The sequence below is a fragment of the Chanodichthys erythropterus genome, chromosome 13, assembly GCF_024489055.1.
Source record: "Chanodichthys erythropterus isolate Z2021 chromosome 13, ASM2448905v1, whole genome shotgun sequence".
NCBI classification, from domain to species: domain Eukaryota; kingdom Metazoa; phylum Chordata; class Actinopteri; order Cypriniformes; family Xenocyprididae; genus Chanodichthys; species Chanodichthys erythropterus.
In genome coordinates this window covers 26,225,771-26,247,552 of record NC_090233.1, presented here as the reverse complement: position 1 = coordinate 26,247,552, position 21,782 = coordinate 26,225,771, and the positions used below count along the sequence as shown (strand labels likewise).

At 36.5% G+C, this 21,782-nt stretch overlaps 2 protein-coding genes across 5 annotated transcripts in view; both read right to left on the bottom strand.

Annotated features, from left to right (window-relative positions):
• Window positions 1-1,565: 1,565 nt before the first annotated feature.
• On the bottom strand, window positions 1,566-6,294 carry tmem174 (transmembrane protein 174). The gene is made up of 2 exons (XM_067407718.1): window positions 5,391-6,294; window positions 1,566-4,004 (listed from the first exon to the last, which is right to left on the bottom strand). The coding sequence occupies exons 1-2, from the start codon at window positions 6,194-6,196 to the stop codon at window positions 3,887-3,889; spliced, it is 924 nt and encodes a 307-aa protein (XP_067263819.1). The 5' UTR covers window positions 6,197-6,294; the 3' UTR covers window positions 1,566-3,886.
• An 11,649-nt stretch (window positions 6,295-17,943) lies between these two features.
• fcho2 (FCH and mu domain containing endocytic adaptor 2) overlaps window positions 17,944-21,782 on the bottom strand; it is a 45,288-nt gene continuing 41,449 nt past the window's right edge. For all 4 annotated transcript variants that reach the window (XM_067405477.1, XM_067405479.1, XM_067405476.1 and 1 more), the window contains 3 exons: window positions 21,624-21,688; window positions 20,676-20,840; window positions 17,944-20,479 (listed from right to left, as the gene is read on the bottom strand). In XM_067405477.1, the coding sequence (XP_067261578.1) occupies window positions 20,457-20,479; window positions 20,676-20,840; window positions 21,624-21,688 (253 nt within the window). In that variant the 3' untranslated portion in view covers window positions 17,944-20,456. The remainder of the gene's footprint in view (window positions 20,480-20,675; window positions 20,841-21,623; window positions 21,689-21,782) is intronic.

The window sequence follows — 21,782 nt, the reverse complement described above, 5'->3', positions numbered from 1 at the left end:
TGCCGTGAGAATGTGTTTTACGAATTTGAGTCATGTTTTGCTTTAAAGAGCTCTATAAAAAAATAACCCATCAGTGGTACAACATCAATTGAACAATACAAGCCTAATAGGGGGAAAAATATTAAATGGCCAATGGGGAAACATTTTTCCACAGTGATGATGATGTCAAATTAGGCATCAAGCAGGGGCTATAGGGAGTGATGCTAACAGACAATACCCAACCCCATCTCAGGGACATTCTAAAACGCTTAACGTGAAAAAGGCTTACTACTTACTACTTATTCTACGAGGTGGCTATTTCGTATAAATTCATACGACATCACTCGTGCGAATTCGTACGATTTGTCTAAACCCCAGTGACGGTTAGGTTTAGGGGCGGGGTTTGGGGTAGGTCATTCGAATTCATACGAATTTGTCAACTCGTAAAATACATACGATTTAGCAAAAAACGTATGAATTAGTACGAGTGAGGTCGTATGAATTCATACGATTTAGCCACCTCGTAAAATACGTACGAATTGCCGTGAGATCAGGTTGCAATACCTGATACCTGGCATTTATAGCTTCAGGTGATTGGTTCACATACACCTGGCAACAGAATTGCGCGCCACTTTTATCATTTATTTTATATTAAATGTTGGTTTAAATTAGCCTATTATTTTTATCTTATGGACAGTTTAATCATTAAACATCAGTTACATTAAAGCATAAGCCCACGAGTTAGCATATTTCGAATTGCTTTCGGGGCCCTGACAAACAAGTGCTACTCGATGAATGGGAATGCTAATAGATAGGTTCCTCAAGATAACATAGACCTTCTTGTTTTAGAGATACTATCTACTGCATCGGCTTTGTAAAGTCTGGATCTGCAAACCATGCCATAATTTTATTAGTAGCCTAGGCTACAATGCAACCTGCCTGCTCTGACACACCTCAGCCCCTACAATCAAAGCGGGCTATTGAAATAGCTGTGCAAATGCATTCATGCCACCTCTGAGCAGCATTAAATAGTCTGTGTAAAGACACCTAAATGCCATTTCAGAAGCGTATCTGTGACTCCTTGCATTGTCAATTTGGCATTAGATATTGTAAGCTGTGCATGTCGTTCTGAAGTTCAGACAACCATGGAGGCATGCTGTTACGGTTGTGCGTTCACTTTCCTCCTCCTTGTTAATCTGGACAAGTTAAGATGTTAGACGTGTTCTGTAATAAATAAAGCGGTGCTCTCCAATAATGAGCGCTGTCGGCCACCCGCGATTTACTGCGCAGTGAAATTAATGAAATTCACATTGCACTGCGGTCTCGATATAAAGGCACAATACAAATTCTGGTACACTGTTTAAAAATGTATTGGATATAAAGCACTTTTGAATTTTGGGGAGAATTTTAACTGTTTCAAGTTAGCTATTTAGAGAATCAATCGTAAAAAGATACATGCGGAGTGCATTATTTAAGGATAGCTAAGTTATAACTTTGAAAACAGTGAAGACAGTGTTTGCCTAAATGTCAACATTTCCAACAAGAGGAAAAAAAAATAGAATTCTTAATGCTGCCTAATTATTTGTTTATTCAATCATTATTTTCCATCAGGCTCACTTAAAATGTACATTTTAATATTAAAATGTTGGACATTCATAGACAATTCAGCACGAAGGGCTACAAACGTCATGGCTCAGAGAGCGGAAAAAAGTGTTTATTCAAAGACTTTATGGCCGGTTGAAAGTTACCTAAAAAGTACAGACACATTAACTGGAACGGGAATCGTGCTCGTCAGACCTCAGACTATTTTTTTTTTTTTTGTTTGATAAAATTCAAGCAGTCATTTACTATTGTAAAACAGATTAAGCACTTCATTTTGGTAGCAAATTGGGACAACAGTCATGTCACTGGCAAAAAAAAAAAAAAAAAAAAAGTGTCCCAATTAACCTGAATTTATCTTAAAGAGTGATTATATAGCCTACTACTCAAGCGTGGCGATTAAGTTGGTCTTTGGTATCAACCTCATCGCGACGCTTGAGTATTTGGGGCATTGGCCATGGCCTTAATAGACCTCCTTGAGCAGTACCCGAATTGGCCCTTCAATCCCATTTTACGAAGGAAGGTTGGCTGAGCAGATGCTGTTACACTCTGAGGCAGAGATGGCAAATGTTAAAAGCACCAATGCTACGCGGAAATTACCGGTTGCAACTCCTCAGTTATTCTTGTTTAGAAAGTTTATTTGTATATGTGCATTCTGCCGTTTGTACACACTGAATAAAAGTAATTAAACAATACATCCAAGTCTGATTATCTTAAAAAACGTGGTTGTTGTGTAGCTAGGCTATTTGTACAATGCAAAATGCGGTTTTCATAACGTGCGTTTAAACCAATATAACGCCAATATAGGTACAGTCTACAATACAAACACTAAACAAAAGTTGTATTTCGAACCACAGAAAAAAATATAGGCTAAGGATTTACAGAACAAAACTGAAGAAACTAAAATTTCTATTTTTATATAAAGGTAGGCTAAATGATAGATCATAAGCAGGTTTATCTGTTTAATTAATCCACACAAGCTTTTCATCGTGTTATAAAAAATAAAATAAAAAATTTAAAAAGCAAATATTTCGTCAGAGCAGACGGGGAGGATTGTACTCAGTGGACTTACAGATTACACCAAAATGAGAAAATGTAATACACACACTGAGACACACTTACACTGTCTACTATGTTTTTAGAGACTATGTTTTATGTATTTCTATTTCTCTCCTATGTTTGCCATTCTGAATGAAAATTATTAAAATGAAATGAGGGCATAGTGAGTATTTTAAACCACAATAAATCCATGCACCCAATTTAATAGGCTAAATCTAAATGATTTAAGTTATATGTCCACTATTTCGAATGTTAGTAGGTTACATCACAGTTTGAATATTTGGCATTAATTTACACCGTTTAGGGATCAGTTGTAGATTATTGAATAACTTTATTTTTAGCAAACAATTAAGAGAATATTATATACAAATTATATAAGTTTGATACAAAGCATGCAGGCGAAATACAACAAGTTTTAACGAATTTGATCAAAAGTCAGCAAACATAATAAATGAACATCATGTTCATCATCAACTGTAAAAGAAGAAATCTTTTCGACTTCTTTGTATCACAACCATTATTTTAATGGCTCAAAAGTTGTGTTGATTTAGAATAAAATAAATGTTTTGCAGGGTACATTTTTACCCAACAGCATATGATGGGATTTATACTTTAAATCGATTAAGTTTTTTTTTTTAAGTCGGTATTTTATCGACCCACAAAAAATAGAAAATAAAAAAAATACATAGTTTCATATTTCCTAAAATGACAGAGATAACCGTGTTACTTCCAGTTAAAAGCTATAGAGACAATAACCTTTCACAGACAGCCTCGTTCACGCAAAAGGTTAAACTGGTTAGCCTTCAGAGCCAATGTTTTGCAGCTGGACTATATGGGGATTACGTGATTAAAATGATTTGTCAAACTTTCAGTTATTAAAACGAATGCACAAACTAAAATACACCACCTTCCCCATTGTTGGTGAAATGGGAACTTTGCCTTATTCCTCACTCTTTCTGCCCCCATGTGGCCCTCACCGGACGCTCACGTGTGCCATGAAGTTCTCAGGAGCCCAAAAGGACACAAGAGAGCACATAATATAATAAGACTAAGACAGCACACATTATCTGTGTATAAAAGAATTTTTAAACATTGAAACTGCAGTAAAAAGTAGGCTATATTTTTTCAACTAGGCTATGGAAACGTGTATGAATTTATACAAAATTATGTAACAACTACGCAAATGGATAGGCTATCTTGCAGAAAACCTATGAACTTTATTTGGAAAGTTCTTAATAAGATTCCTTGATCAGGAGTAAGAGTCACATGAGGAGGTGGCAAAAAGCTCCTCGTATGCAGGTGGAGAAGAGGCGCTCTCTGCTGTACTCGCTTTCCCCTTTTCCTCTTCCTCTGAGACGCTGTGATTCCTGCAACGAAACCAGCAAATGTCAAATAATCTACTTTTGCCATGCAGACCTTGGTATTTTGTGCAAAGAATAACGTAAAGGTGCCTGGCGTTTAATTTATTTATTATTATTATTATTATTTACGTTATTTTAGCATATATGAGTTACATAAGATTTTAGAGCAGACCGGTTAGTGTTGTAACACGTTTTCTTTACGTCTGTATCAGTTTCGCGTCTAAATTAAAGTCAAGTATCCTACACTCAGGAAAAAAAGTACAAAAGAGGTCACTGGGGGAGTACACTTTCAAAAGGTACCGCATAGGCTAGCCTACTTTATGCTTACTTTTAGCAGATAGGCTAATTAAGAGAATTAGTACTTCAGCATATTAGTACTTTAAAGGTAGGCTACATGTCTGTACCAAAAAGTGTACATATTAGTATATGGTACATATTAGTAGGCTGCCTTTTGAGAAGGTACCGACCCAACGACTTTGAGATTTTATATATGCTACCTTTTTTCTGAGAGTGACAAAAATGATTGTGTAACAATGCCGGTGTTGTGTCGAATTCTGTGAGCCCCCCGCCAAATTATTAAATTTGGTTTGGGAAAGGGGTTATAATTAGAGGTGGGGTTAGGATTAGGCAATCAAGTAGCGGTTTGAACGAGGGGTAATAATTTGTCAGGCTGTCGAAATTCGGCACAACACCTGTTTAGCGTCGTAACACCAATAGAAAACACTGCCATTTTAAATTTTGAGCTAACATTTTTTGTGGTTATTAAATGTACTTGTTTAAAATAATTAGGCCATCCCCACCTAACCCACTTCCATTCCTACTCCGCCATTTAAAATTAATTAACATGATCGTAAATCGAATTATAAACCAGATCAAGTTATAGCCCACTTTCTTACCTCAGAATATTTTTTGTTCTTAATCACTTTTATATTATTACATGCTCATGTAGCCTACGATAGTGATTTCTGCTTTTATAATTAGTTAAACTTTATAATTAAGTTAACTAAAGTTACTGCACTTCCTGTTCTCCCCTGAGCTTTTAAATTGAATGCCAAATTTTTGCTTGAACAATACTGCCTTACATTTGAATTATTACAACCGAATGATTTATTAAAACTTTAAAACACAGAGTAAATTAATCTTAAGTGCGTGGTACAAACTAAAGAGTTCACGCATACAAATTTCTTAAAATGTAGATATTACATACCAAAACTGATTTACAATATGCTTTAATAAACCCATCACTTTAGATACAATTAGTAATAAAACAATAAAAAAAATCATCTTGAGCTGATATTAAAGCGGTTTCTAGACACCAGGCTCCTGATCATGTTATACTGGCATCTAAATTAATCTAATGCACACCACCATCAGTATTCATTATCATCATACCTGTTTTCCCTTTGCTCTGCTGTGGTGTTGTCGTATTCACCAGAAACAAAACTGGGGTTTTCCATGGGATACACGCCGTAATACTGTGGTGGTGTGCTCACAGTGAATGCTAAAGGCTGGTGACTGGAATGGAAACCATTAACAGGGCCCAAACTTTGGTCCGGTACTGCAGAGGTGTACGGTGGTGGAATGTACTGGACCACCGTGGCCCTGTGGAAGGTAATTGGCTGATTGAGTCTAGTGAAGACAAACGATGGTCCTGAAAGGGGTGGCAGAGGGTCCATTTCAGGTGTTCCCTCCACATCAATCTGTTTGCAGCCCAGGCAGGAGAGCATTCGGAACTTGCAGATGCTTATGAGCACAAACGTACCTCCTACTGACAGCAGAATGGGCCCCAGAAGCTGTGTCCACTTATAGCTGTGGCTGACATTGTAATTTGTCCATCCCATAGCTGTGAATGTCATGCCAACCAGGCCCAAGCAGACTCCAGAGAACAGTAGTGTGGCACCAGCTTTGTCTCCATCTGACACCTGCCTGTCTGAAGAGGTCGGTGCCTGGCTTGGCATCAAAGAGGCAACATTCACAGGGGCATCGCTGGGACTCTGGTTGCTGTTTGAGATGGTATTACAAACGCCAGCAGGAACTGCATCACTTGGTCCGGCAAGGGGGTTTGTCCCTTGATTCCTACTCTCCGTTACATTCTTCCAAAGACCTAGAATACTGTAATGTCTCATCTGGCCAGAACTGCACTGATTTTGTATGGTAGCTGCAGGATTTAGACACTTGTCTGAGGAATATTCACTCATCTGTGCCTGGAGGATCTTTTAAGAACATTGTTTAGCTATTTTGGACACTGGCTCAGAAGTTTAGTTAACAGGTAACAGATCATTACTGCCATGCTGGAATCTTGACCACTCAGTCATCATATTGGTGTGTGAGCACTGAAATGTGAAATCTCTGTGTTGCATGACAGGCCACATGAAGGAAATTGGCCGGTCCTAAGACTAAATCTAAAATGGCTTTTTGCCAAATCTTGAAATTTTATTACTAAAGATTTCCAAAACAACTGTCCTTTTCTATAGAACAAATAGTTCAGTCAAACTTGGAAAAAAACAAAAAAAACATGAAGACATATTTCAAAATATCTTATTTTTTGTTCCACAGAAGAAAGAAAGTAAATGATCACAGAATGTTCACTTTTGGGTGAAATATTCCATTAATGTATCACCAAAATCAAAAGAGCAAAGTCTATGGCCAGAGGAAAAGACACTTTTTTTTATCATAAATGTTAAAATATAAAAGTTTCTTAATTTTTGCACACAACTTAAAAAAAAAAAAGCCTTTTCAAACACAGGGGAATCACGCAACAACACTGCACTAGGAGCTTCCTTAAATGGGCCAGAACAGAGAGATTGTTTTATACAATATCAAAATACTTCTGCATCACTTTAACTATTTCAAGGCCCTCTCCGGAGTCTTAATGGATTTGTTTAGCAAAACAATGTTTCACTCAGAGCACTGCAGGACCCAGCAAATTTTATCCAGTGCACTAAAAACACAAAACTGTCACTTAACTTTGATGACACATTTACCTCACACTAAACATTTCACTGTGATACTTGGGTAATGTTTTAACTATTGAGAAACTGCATAAACATTATATGCATAAAAAAAAAATCAATTATTATTTCTCACCACTGAACTCATATATGAATATGGCAAGTTATACTGCAGGCTTTATAATGTTCACAGTCCATTGTTTACCTGGTGCTGTGGAGTGGAATATGAATCAAATTTGCAGGTGAATATGGCCCAGATTTTTTTTCTAACTGGGACAGGATGCTCGAGACACCAGTATGGTTTGAATTACAGGAGATGATGGGGAAAGAAAATGTGATATCGGACATACTTCAACTCACTGAACAGAACTACAGACACACTGCAATTCAGCTAGAGTTTGAAATTCAATAATTTACACCTCAATCATGTTTTTTAACAATAAGATTTGTGAGTATTGTGCTAAATTCTTCAAACTCTTCAAGAAGATCAAGCAGTTTGTCCCATGCTGAAGACTTTGTTTTAATTCTTTTCCCAAAGCACGAATAGACACCTGAGAGACATTTAGGAAGAGAATAGATTCCAGCACAAGAATGTTTAAAATCAGCCCAGATTTTGGGCCTGACACACTCTTTCAATTAAGCCGAGTCCAAATATTTATGAGGAGAACATTTCCTCTTTCTCTCGGTCTCTCTCTTTGTGATCACGGTGTGTGTAGTATGCGTGTGAATAACAAATGTGTGTGCTTGTGTGTGTGTAGGATAGGTCTGCTTAAATGATATCTGGGCATTCGCAAAGCTCAAATACTGTCAGTGTGAATGCTTTGGACAACCTCCCGGTAAGCCTTTGTTTGATTCGTCCCCTTTTGAATTGCACTAGCTGCTAGCTATTTGCATTGGATGCAGTGACAAAACAAAAGTAGAGAGTTTGTTCATATGACGCTGCACTGGATTAATTATTAGATGTAGAGACTACATTGTCCCAGTATTGTACAAACATTAACAAACCTCGGTAACTGATTGCTCAGAATGATTCAGCTCTAAATGATTAGCCACCAAATTAAATCTTTTAATATTTGGAATTGCTGATTTTAGATTGCTCTCATCCTAGTTTACCTCATCTCCCCTCTTCCTTCCAGTGGTTCCTATGCAGCACAATATCCTGATCGCACGCTAGCTTGCATGAGCATCCACGTCCTCCAATAGGAAAAGCGCATCTGTAATCATAAGAGGGGCCTTAATAGGTTTCCATTGCACTCCCTTTCCCTCGCTCTGACCACCCCCTTCATCTCAGTCTTGCTTCATGCCATAGTCACGTACCACCCATCTGTTTTCACCAGCATTATTTTGTTCTACTTCATTCATTAATTTGTTAAATCAAAAATTATAACTTTATGTGAATCTGGTCAGTGGCAAAAAAATTTTTTTACAATTCATACAGTACACTACTGTTCAAAAGTTTGGGGTCAGTAAGATGTTTTCATGTTTTTGAAAGAAGTCTTTTATGTTCACCAACGTTGGATTTATTTGATCAAAGATATAGTGAAAACAGCAATATTGTGAATTATTATTTTTACAACTTATAAAACAACTTTATATTATAAAATGATTAAAAAAAGTTGTTTTAAAAAGTAATTTATTCCTGTGATGTAAAGCTGAAATTTCAGAATCATTACTGCAGTCTTCAGTGTCACATGATCCATTTCTTATTATTATCTTATTATTACCAAAACATTTCTTATTATTATCAATGTTGTTTTCATTCAGTCGTGCTGCTTAAAGAGGGGGGGGGGTGGTATCACACACAGCTTCTGCCAATCTCATGTTAATCTTGAGTACATACAGAGTAACAATGCATCCTTCATATCTCTGAAAAGTCTTTAGTTTTGTCATATTTATAAAAGATATATATGTGGGCGGAGCATCAGTGCTGTGGGCGGAGCTAAAGAGTCACGAGCGTGTGCAGCTTCTGCATAGAGATCTCATGCTAGCTGCGACATCATTATAAATAAAAAGGGAACAAAAACGTTCGTGTTGTTTACATTATATGCCCTTGCGTGCCGATTGCCAACAAAACACAGACATCTGATGCAGCTTTACTCACCACCCACGATCTGCAAATCCAGCACCAAACTAGGACTTGTTTACAAAGTATTCATCACCGTAATTCCGGGAACAAACAAACATAGGTGCACAACTCTGTTGCTGCCCCTTAAAACAAACTTCATCCACTGTTCCCTTAACGCTTGGTTATTTTGGAAGCTGAAAAAGGTAATTTTTGTGATTCATTGTGAGGTGTAAAATAGTGTCATTTCTTTCTTATTTGCAATCTAACGGTTATTTGTCTTAAATGAGACCGATGATGTATGCAGCCTTCAAAGGGTGCAGAAATTGTTGAAAAATCTCTCGGCTTCCATATCCCGAATGAAACGCGTTGATGGGTGTGCTCTTGCTCTTGTTCAGGGTGATGTGTGTGCGTACGCTTATCAGGGAGAAGTGCCTATACAAGGAATTCCGCTCTCTTTTGACATCATACAGGACACACTCGAAAAAAAAAACGCTCAGAATTCTGTACCGAAACCGGAAATAGTGTATTTGTCATACGTCCAACTCCTGTTTTGAAACTTTGGCCATGTTTAGCATGAGAATGCAACTATTTAACAGTGTAAATAAGTCAGAATGCATGAAATAGCATTACACCCCCCCTTTAATATTTTTGTGAAAACGATGAGGGTTTTTTTTTTCAGGATTTGTTGATTTAACATTCATGTCACTTTTGATCAATTTAAAATCCATCTCTCATATGAATAAAACATGTCATCAAATTATAATTGAAAGGATTATTATTGCCGCTTTCATAGACAGCAGTGTGTATTTAACTTTTCTTTTGCTAGGACCTTATTTAAATGTCTATTTAAATGTCTGAAACATCTAAAATAAACATAATGTGGTTGAAAACACTGAATATTTGTCATATAGGCTAGCATTTGAAAAACGCTAAAAAGCACCGTTTCTGGATCAGTTTCTCCACCAGCCAAACATAAAAAGCGTGACGTGCGACACTACTATTCACGTGACGTGCTGAATGTTCTAATCACACCGGTATGATCGTACAATAGTGTTGCCAAGTTCATGTTTTTTCAGCGGAACTGGGCTACTTTTAAGCCGTGCACACATTTAACGACTAGTTAAAACATTCTAAGACTGAGCTCAACACACAGCGATTGTTTCTGCGATTGAAGCAGATTTAAATACTTACACATGGAATTTGAACACCGACTGTTATCGGCGACTGAACCAGGGGAACCCTGCCAAATACGCTGATTTTACTGTGGGACCCCCCCCATGAAACGCGATTAGGCTAGTTTTGAGTAGCTATTGGGCGGGTTTTGTTGTGAAAACCTGGCAACCCTCTGTCGTACACGTCAAAGGGTTAAAATCGATTGCGTTTTGGGGGTGGAGGGGGAACAAATTAGAACTGAGGGGGCACAAATCAGATCTGAGGGGGCAATGCCTCCTTTTGCTCCCTAATGGTGCCGGGCCTGACATTAAATATTTAAATATAAATATTTTAACCTGACCTATTTAATCTGACAGATCAGACTAAGACAAAAAGTTAATTACACTGTACAAAACAATCAGCCTAGCAAGATGACATTAACACTAAAATACATTAACACTAAAATACTCCAAAGTGATTTTCTCTAGTTGAGAACTAAGACACCAAAATGGTGCCAGTTGCGTTCGTGTGAAACAAGAGAGCGAGTCCATGGAGTAATAGGCGAGACGTGAACGTGGCGGAAGTTTCAGTTGCAGTCTGATATACAGAGTTGCCATGGATGACAGTGAATATTAGAAAATATCACTGAATGCTGCAATTGCTCATTTGGAATCAACTATTCCATAGCGCCATGCTATGTGATTAGATATGATTATCTGCAATACAGGACACAAAGTCTTAATATTTTTGATGTGATCTGGAGCAAGCAATATTACCTCATCTTTGGCTGGCAGATAGTATAGCAGACACTGTGGGGGCTGCTCCATGGGAGTTAAAATGTCGCCATTTTCCATCATGGTCCCCGACCTTGTGACAAATTGCCCATGACGTGGCTCTGCTCGCCAGGCACGAAAGCCCATTCTCTCTCGCATCTCGCATTCCCTCCAACCTGCCTTTCTCCTGTTCGCCCATTGTTCCATCCTTTCACTGCTCTGAGCTCTCATGTACCGTTTCTCTTTTGCTCAGTGTGGAGGAATAGTTTTTACTGGTCCATTCACCAATCTGATTTCGAACCAACGTTTCTAGAGACATAGACAGGATAGGAGGGGGAGAAAGACACAAGGAGATAAACAAATTCTGCTGCTGAGTAACTGAAGGGAACCGATCACAATGATCACAATAATAATCCAGGCAGTAGATGGATAATTGTATCTGTCAGTCTGTAAACAAAATGATACAAAATTAGTGTCCAAACATGCACAGGTCAAACAAACATTCACTCTCAGCATTATGGTTGCTTTGTGACATGATTTTAGCTATTTTATGAGCCTTTCAAATAGTGAGAGCACCACTACAAATGTCCTCACTTGTCTGTTGTCTATACATTTCACTATATTTATGACTTAAAAACATTTAGGCATAACTCCATCAGTCTCAAACAATCTGTGAATATTAAAGATTTAATGCCACAAAACCTGTAGTGTCAAATACAGTGATTATTTCATTATAAAAAGCACTTGTTGTATCAAACTGGTACTTCCTGGAAGGAAACCATAATATCATAATAAATCTTACAAGATTGAGAAAATGCTTTTCAAATGGTTAGTAACCAGTTTAGTGTCTGAGGCTGAGATTAGCTCTCTCTCACACACACACGTCTGTTTTTGTGAATTGTGGGGACATTACATAGGCGTAATGGTTTTTATACTGTACAAACCGTATTTTCTATCACCTTACACTACCCCTACACCTAAACCTACCCATCACAGAAACTGTGCACATTTTTACTTTCTCAAAAAAAAAAAAAAAAAAAAACTCATTGTGTGATTTATAAGCCTTTTGAAAAATGGGACATGGGGTAATGTCCTCATAAGTCACCCTCTCCTTGTAATACCCATGTCATACCCATGTCATTATACAAATTTGTGTCCTGATGTGTCACAAACACACACACACACACACACACACACACCTTACTTAACAATTAAATCTAAATGGGGTCATTCCATCGATTAACCCTAATCCACACCATAACCCTAACAGAACACTTTCTGCATTTTTACACTATCAAAAATTGTGGCTATTTACTTTATTTTTATACTGTTTTCAAAAAATTAAGAACGTTTTGTCAGATTCACCCGGGGGTGAAAACTTTTTGAATTTGAAGATCAAGATAAATTGTACTTAATTTGTTTTCCAGGAAACATGCAAGTATCTTCTGATTTCAAGAAAACAAGTAAAACTTGGACATCTTCATCCTGTTCAAAAGTTTTCACACCCCGAATCTTAATGCATCGTGTTTCCTTCTGAAGCATCAGTGAATGTTTGAACCTTTTTTAATAGTTGTGTTTGAGTCCCTCAATTGTCCTCAGTGTGAAAAGATGGATCTCAAAATCCTACAGTCACTGCTGGAAAGCGTTCAAAAATGCAAAAAATTCTTGAAAACTGAAGAATCTGCAGGATTTTTCTGAAGAACATTGGGCAGTTTAACTGTTCAGGATAGACAAGGGACTCAGGAACAACCATCACAAAAACAAAAAAACAAAAACAGTTGTAGATCTAGGTAACCACACACAGTATTAAGAATCAATGGTTCCCAAACTTTTGAACTGGGTTATTTGAATAAATTCAGCTATTTTTTTTTTCTTGTGAACTACATGTAAGCATCTTGTATGTAAAATATCTTACTCAGGACAGTACTAAATAAAAAATAACATGCATTTTGTATGATCTCTCTTATTTTGTTAAAATTATTCACATTTTCACAGATTCTGCAAGTGGTTCCGATACTTTCCCATGCAACTGTATATATACAGACGAGCAGATGAACCCAGACTATGAACGCATATTGAGTTAATCTGCTTGCGTGTACATAGTATGCATCATCAATAAGGTGTTTACTGAATTTGGTCTTTTAATATCACTGTCTTTCTACATTAGCACTTAGCCTAAAACTTGTAAAAATGACTGGCGGACAATGGAGGAAAACCTTTGCCCTCCAGGTGGGCATTCCTATAAGGGTGTGAAGTCACGTAAAAAGAAATTGAATAGGTTAACATGCATCAAAGGTCAAAAACACTTTAATTTTCTCATAACATACAATGCGGCATCATCTCTTTTGTCACAGTGTGTGAAACTCTCTAAACCCCTCCTTTCCGAGAGCCTACTCTGCTTTGTTTGGTCAGACGGCTCAGTGATTGGTCTACCGCTTACAGTGCGTGTTGATATACAGTGATACGAACAGTAACGCTGGTTTTGGTTTTATCGTTAAGCCCTGCATGCCAGTGGATTTGCTTTGGCAGTTCAGGAAACAGCGTCTTCTTGACATGTCGACAGCACGATCCAAACTCTTCCATGCCTCAACAACAACTTCGGTGCTTGAAGACTGTTCAAAGTAGACATTGTACGCGGGCAGCCAATGAAGATCATAGGCTGGCATTATGCAAATAACAAGAAAGTGAGACTGGAATTGCTGGGCACATATTTGCCCCCAAAACATAGTTACTCACATACATATACTCAGCTATTTAAATGGGAACAAATCATAGACCTCTAGTGAGCAACAAGGAATCTATATGTTACAGAGAAGTCTGAAGTAATTTCACATACTGAAAGTCTACTGTGATTGCAGCTTTAGCTCACTTTTGGGGACAATATTGCTATAGCTAAGTAAACACACGTAAACCTCCACAAAATCAACAGAGTTCTTGTCCAGATTTATCTCCACAACATGAGGACCCAATTCGCCATTGCAGCACCGGCGAGGCTCCATGGCTTCAATAATCACCTTAATGTGGCACCTAAAGAGCCTAGAATTAGTACTGAAAGCATTACGAGATGCAGAGATGTCACTGGACAGATGACATGGTACTAAAACAAGGTTTCTATTAAAACATCTTTCATCATATGGATTCTAGAGGGTGAAATATGAGCGTCTGGAGGATTTGAAGGATTTCAGATGGTATGAAGCAAGCTCCTCGTGTACTGTTGTTTTGGGAGACCTACCAAAGGCTGAAGAGAGGGAGGAGCCGGCAGATGTGGACGGAGATCAAGAATGATATTAGGTGTGGTTAAGAGAGGAGGAAGAGAGAAAAGAGATGATACAGGAGGATAGATGTTCTCAGAATGGAGAAGAAAATAAACAGAATACAGTCAGTAGATGGGTGCGGGTGGAAACGTGGAAAGATGGAGAGAGAAAGAGAAGCCAAAGGATTAAAGAGGAGTAAATGAGGGGAACAGTGTGAGATGGAGGAGAAAAGCAAACACATTTTTAAGTTATGAAGGTCCAGCTAGTGTGTTTGCTCAGATGGTTTTGCTCATACTGAAGAGGGGGGCGTTGGATCAAAAGGCCATGTCATTCTGTAATGGAGCATAAACGTAAGTGATGCTGCTCCTGCTCTCTCCTTCTTTAATAACTCAACTCTATTACCCCACAGAGTCTCTGCAAAAACACAGCCTGTGACAACATCCAAAGAACATTTGAAATCAGTTAGCTAAAGAGACGAAAGACCCTCTCCTCTTTAACCTTCTATATAGAGCATAATATCTTTAATCTGGATCACTTTGAGACACATCGATTGGTGTTGATCTCGAATGGCAGGAGCCTTTTATGCATCACGGTAGTTTCTGACAAATACAGTAGCCATCACATCAGGTGAAGTAGCCTACTACTACTACCGGTAAATTAATTTCAGTTGTGAGCAAGAGAGATGTTGACATATATTTTATAAATACACTACCCATCAAAAGTTTGGACACGGTAGGATTTTTTATGTTTTTAAAAGAAGTTTCGTCTGCTCACCGAGGCTGCATTTATTTAATTAAAAATACAGTAAAAACAGTGATATTGTGAAATATTATTACAATTTAAAATAACTCTTTTCTATTTGAAAATATTGGAAAATGTAATTTATTCTTGTGATGGCAAAGCTGAATTTTCAGCATCATTACTCCAGTCTTCAGTGTCACATGATCCTTCAGAAATCATTTTAATATGCTGATCTGCTGCTCAAGAAACATTTATGATTATTATCAATGTTGAAAACAGTTGTGTACCTTTTTTTTCCCCTGATGTATAGAAAGTTCAAAAGAACAGCATTTATCTGAAATACAAAGCTTTTGTAACATTACACTACCGTTCAAAAGTTTTGGGGTCAGTAATAATTTTTATTTCTTTTTTTTTTTTTTAAATAAATTAAAGAAATTAATACTTTTATTCAGCAAGGTTGCATTAAATCGATCAAAAGTGACAGTAAAGACATTTATAATGTTACAAAAGATTAGATTTCAAATAAACACTGTTCTTTTGAACTTTCTATTCATCAAAGAATACTGAAAAAAATATACTGTACACAAATATTTTGTACAATTGTACTCAATAAATGTTTCTTGAGCAGCAGATCAGCATATTAGAATGATTTATGAAGGATCATGTGACACTGAAGACTGGAGTAATGATGCTGAAAATTCAGCTTTGCCATCACAGGAATAAATTACATTTTAAAATATTTTCAAATAGAAAACAGTTCTTTATGCTTTCATAATATTTCACAATCTCACGGTTTTTACTATATTTTTTATTAAATAAATTCAGCCTTGGCGAGCAGACGAAACTTCTTTTAAAAACATTAAAAATCTTACCGTTTCCAAACTTTTGACTGGTAGTGTGTGTGTGTGTGTGTATTTTTATATTTATATATATATATATATATATATATATATATATATATATATATATATATATATATATATATATATATATATATATATATAATTAATAATATACACATTTAAATAAACAAGAAATTGGTATCGAACAACTTACATTTTACATGATTGCCATTTCCATTGATTGTCTGTTTTTTTTCTTTTTTTTTCTCGCCACTGAAAAAAGTCCGAAAACCATCGCTTAATTACCCATCACGAGTCTCATCACGACGACGTTCCTGATTTAAGGCCATTTCACACCAAAGTCGATAACTCTAAGGTTTTAATTATCGTTTAATACTATAAGAGTAGGGTCGACACCGCAGCTAACGATAACAACAACACAGAGGAAATATATAGTTGGAATCATTTTCAAAATGTCTCCCCCGCCCAATTAATGATGAAACCATGAAACATTTACAGCCAATCAGAATCCACCACACTTTAAAGAGCTCGAGCATTTACCGCAACAGACGACATAACCACTGCGCGAGTTTATGATAAACAGAACATTATTTTGTCAGTAGACATGAAGATTAATGTAATTATTGTTATAGCTATTTTTATAGTTGTCCTTCTTGTTGTCAAATAGCAATATTTTCTCGAATGTGCGAGATGATCCATTAGACGCTTTTAGTAAATAACTAGAGTAACGAAGTGTAGCCTAGTAAATGGTAAAGCTATTTGCGCTAAAAACCAGTGTGTGTTTATGAATATGATAATAAATTAAAACAATATAATAAAAAATAAAGTTTGCAATATCAAGTTAACAGGTTGTCTTCATAAAGATAAAATAACATGTAAGTTTCGCACATTTAATTTACAATGTGCCCGTTCTTATGTTAAAAATAAGGTGGATACACTATTGCTGAATTTGGAACCACATTCTAGCTTACTAAGTACCACATTCATTGGAACCACATTGGAACCACATTCTAGCTTACTTCCTATTCCTGCCATTGAAAGATAGTAAGAATAGTATGCGGTTCCGAAATCAGTATTGGTTTGTTCCTGAATGATTCAGTGTTTTGAACGAATTGGTTGATTGAATGATTCAACGCAAAGACACTGACAGACAGTCATTGTGGCCAACTACTGGTGTAAAGATGTAGCCTGCAGAAACAGTCACTGAAAAAAATACGTCTGGTACGCACAAATACAGATAAATGGAGTGGTACTATCACCGAAAATGACTTGTATACAGGTGTCTAAACAGCATTCAATTCAGATCAAGTATAGTGTAATCAGAATTAAGCAGGTCTGATGTAGATGAAACTGTGAAGCGTGCGGAGGACTTTTTCGAAAGGGTTCATGAAGGGGTCTCCAACCCTGACACATACGTAAACACATAAAAGACACACATGAGGTGCGTAAGAAAGCCGAATGGCTAGCACATGTGGGTAAGTTTTATTTCACTTTGCAAGGAGCACTGGAAGTGCAGCAGATGTGTTCAGAAGCATGACTGTGTAAACATCAGAATGTTGAATTGCTTTATCGTTAAATCTATCCATACTAGAAATCAACCATCAAGTGCATGAAAAATGCACAAATACATGGAAACAAGTCCAAAATTATAAGTAACAGTCTACAAATCAGTAGGCTACTATAATCTGTGTCTGTAGCACTCAGTTATCAGTATAGATACATGCTCTGGGTGGACAAACTGAAAATGTATTTAGTACTAAAAGTATTAAGAAGGTTTTCAAGAGGGTAATGTGTAAACTTATTTTTGGGGAAATGTTGTACAAATTGTGACAGCGCACTTCTGATTTCAACTTCAGGCTTCAATTTAGTTAAACAGCTGGATTTTTAATCCTTCAATATTAATTGGAAAGATTAGTGCACATAGGAGAAAAAAAATCCAACAATTAAGTCCAATCATCACAGACCAACATTTCTCTAAAATGACTCGGATGAAAGGTATGCCACAAGTTAGTCATTTTCTTCACTGTGCAATCATGACAAAATTACGTATAATTGGTTGAAAATTGAACTGAAATGTTGCTGAAGAAAATTTCTGAATAGATATACAAACGGAAAAAAACAACACAGACAAGCTAGCTTTCTGTAGTATTTCTTATATTTGTATAGATTTATATATTACACATTTATTACTGACACAGAGCGTCATAAAGCAGAGAAACATGGCAGAAATATTTGTAAAAATTTACATTAGGTGAGAAAAAAGAAAAAAGAAAAAAAAAGACAAACATTTTAACATGCCATTGAATGTGGACATAAAAAGAAAGAAATAAAAGAGACTTAATTTTAAAAGTTCAAAAATGACTTGAACGTGATGACGTGATGGCTGTAGAGGCAGCAAGAACCAGCTCGCTAACTACACATTTAGTTCATATTCACTTGTTTCACTAGTTCATAAAGCCTGGACTATAGAAGCCAATATTGTTTTGTATTTGGATGCTACATTGACCTGGATGTTCACCAGTTGATTTCTGCCTCTGTAATGACACCAACACCACATTACATACTGAAAACAAATGAATTAAAATCACAAATATTGTTTAAAAAATGTACATAAAGACAGTGAGGATTCTGAATATAAAATCTTTACTTTGTTACTTCACAAAACTGTTAGGCTGCTATCAAAGAGCTAAAAAGTTCCTGGTGAAAACAAGACGCAATTCTAAAGAACGTCACTGTTTTCAGATTCATGAAGATCCTTCATTGTTGGCATTTAGTGTTTAGTGTTTTTCATTTTAAGGTACAAATGGTGTCTGCTATGGCTGGGATTGGGGTAGCCCTTGGAGACGTGGTCCTCCACGGAGGACAAGGCAAATAGCCCTTGTATGGGGGACAGACCCCCTTAAAGCACTGCAAATGCTCACCACTGGCTTCCAGCACAAACTGACAGTACTAAAATGATGGTGAACTGCTGTGGTACAAAACTAATGAAATATCTACCATTAAAAGAATTAAAAATCATTCAATTTTTCCCATAACTTCCATTGGCTTATTGTGCTTTGATCTGTATTTGGCAAACTTGCTCAAAGCAATTAGCTCATTTGAGCCATAATTTTAAGAAACAAACGAATTCAGGTTATTATTAACACAAAACACTCAAAAACAGACGTGACGGCACATTTGGTGAAAACATATACACAGTGTCCCTTAAAATTACATTTACCTAAAAATTTGGTAGTCTGTTGATAATAAACTACACTGAAAAGTGTGTATGTTCATAAAATGAAATATAATCTTAATATTCAAAACATTTTGGTCTGTTAATCAACAAGGATCCCTCCAAATACAGTTTTTGTAATTAGAATCATCTCACAGTGAATTTTTTCGCTGGGTATTTTGGTATCATTTCTGCACAGATTTCCACATATGCCATCTATAAGGCCTGAGTTTACAGCAAACATTTGGATGATGTCTATAACGGGAACGGCGCACACTTTGCAGTGAACTGTTTGAAGGATAAAGGCTAAAGTTTAGGCAGTGTTTTCCCTTCAGTATCCCATTAGAAAGCATAAAGAACTGAACTGGCACTTCAAAAAGGAAGAGGAAAGGTCATAATCTAAAAAAAAAATGGGGAGAACATAGGTTGTTTTAGACTTAAACATGCAATTTTTCTTGTACAATAATTTTAAGCAACTGAAAAGAGGCACTAAGGTCAGTGTATAAGTTTCCTTTTGCTGTTAAGCAAGACACACAACTAACCAGTAGGTTCTCTTTACAATGTTAAAGTGAAAATGGCACTAAAATTTAAAAACAATCCATAAATGTAATTTTGAAAGCTTATAACTTCATTGCACATTCATAACGAAAAAAAAAAGCAACTGAAAGAAAAAAAATAAAACTGAAGACAATAGAAATTAGGGGAAAACAATCTGAATTTAGCAGATGGATGTGCAATGCTCAGCTATGAAAAAGACCATGGCATTCTGGACAAGAAGTAAGGCTTTCTTGTGAGCATGAAGTGATCTATTGCTGAGGCATTTTCTCTCGTCTCTCCTTTTTTTTCCTTGTTTTTTTTCCCCTCCTTTTGTTCTCCTCATTGTCATTGTGACTAACTGACATTGTGAATACAAACGGAGAAATTAATGCTCAACAAATTTCCAGAAAGATTGTTAGTGCAGTTTTTTTTTGTCCTTTTTTGTTTAGATATGCTGAATGTTTATACACATATAAATCATATTACAAATTGTTAACTATACATATCAAAATAACAAACACTACCGTTCTGACTTTATAAAAGTCTGAATAGATCAAAAAGTATCAAAGATTAATGATTTCATTCACCAGTATCCTGACATTCCTTCTTCTTTCTTTTCTTTTTTTTTTATTTTTCTTTGTACACAGTGTTTGATACTCAGTGCTACGTTAGCGTGTAGTATAAAAATCTCGAGTCTCCAGAAAGGTGCTTCACTGGAACTGGGTCGTTCAGAGAGGAACGGAGAGAGGAAACAGAAGCATGAGAGGTCTTCACACAAACAGTCCTCTATTTCCATCCCCTCTATCGATCCTCCATAAATATCATTGAGAACCAGTGAATTAATGAATGAACAGAAATTAACCTCCAGATTCCCTGCGTTTGAGAGCAGACAGGCCTCTGCTCAGATCTCAGCAGTCAGCCATATAGCGGCCTGTGAATGTACACAAACACATATTGACATTTTATCTCCTGTCAACTCTGCCATTTCGATGACAAAACGCTTGATTGAAAAGTCATGCATATGTTGAGACTGTATTGAGATTTCAAAACTCATTATTAAGTCAAATCAGAAAATCTTCTGGTGAAATTGTATCTGGTGCTTTAGTGAAGTCCAAAACCATTCTTACCAGTGGCAAATCTCTTCTTATTGAGGGAGAGCCGGTAACCGGAGCCAACTAGTTCCATATCCACACCAGACAGAGTGCTTCCCTCGCTGAAGAACTGAACAGCCAGGGTGGCAGGGATGGATGGACCATCAGACAGCTCAAACTTTGCCCTCAAAGTACCAGAGCCTGACACATACACACACACAGTCAACACTGAAGTACTCTGGGCCAAAATACTTTTCAGTCTTTACAAGATAATATAGAAAATTACACTGTGACATCTGTGGAATAAATAACAGCTTTCTAAAAATAGATATAGACCATTTTCCAATTCATTTTTAATTTATTACAAGCTCAGGATTTGCTATTGAATTCAATGGGGGTTATACACCACAAACTTCCATATTCTGTAAAACAGGTCGCATTGCCTCCGGTTCATGTGCTTCGTTAAATATAGAGCCATTTTACTCAATATACTTTCAAAGGAGCGGGCAAAGATGAGCATAACCGATGTCCGTCGATGTGGAGATTGATATCTAAATGGTTTTTATTTTTCATTTAGACATTTAAATCAAATAAAATACCAATAACAGAAAGAACTAGCTAGGTTAACTGATTACCTTAAAAGTCCATAGATATCACCATCAGTTCGTACTGCCATTAGCACTTTCTCTGACAAGCAGATGCAATGAAACCTGTTTTCCAGTTTGTACATGTGATGTATAGAACGAGAATGTTTTTGCCGCTTAGTTTCAGAAATCTTATTGATGTTTTTTTTATGTTTCTATTGTACATTGTTTATATTATACATGGTACAATGAACTTTTATTTCAAATGATCACTGAAAATGTTATTTTTTATGATATTACCCTTTTAAAAAGAGCCATGTACACATAAAGATGCTACTTTAACAATGATATGAAGCAGTGAATCAAAATCTTTTTTTGACAGCGGTGTATTTGTGCTTACCTTCATTTTCAGACTTGTCAGAGATGTCACTCAGTTTCCATAATGACTTACACTGTTCTGCATTCCTAATTAAAACACAGTAACAATCAAATAGTTAAACTGAGCTGTGTAAGTGACCTAGATTATGCATACACTACCACTTGACAATTTGGGGGTCGG

Bases quoted from the DNA above. Each gene is read 5' to 3' on its own strand.
- tmem174 (XM_067407718.1), bottom strand. From the start codon at position 6,196: ATGAGTGAATATTCCTCAGACAAGTGTCTAAATCCTGCAGCTACCATA. The intron at 4,005-5,390 runs GTATGATGATAA...GTTTCGTTGCAG, and splicing joins GCAGAGCAAAGGGAAAACAG to GAATCACAGCGTCTCAGAGG.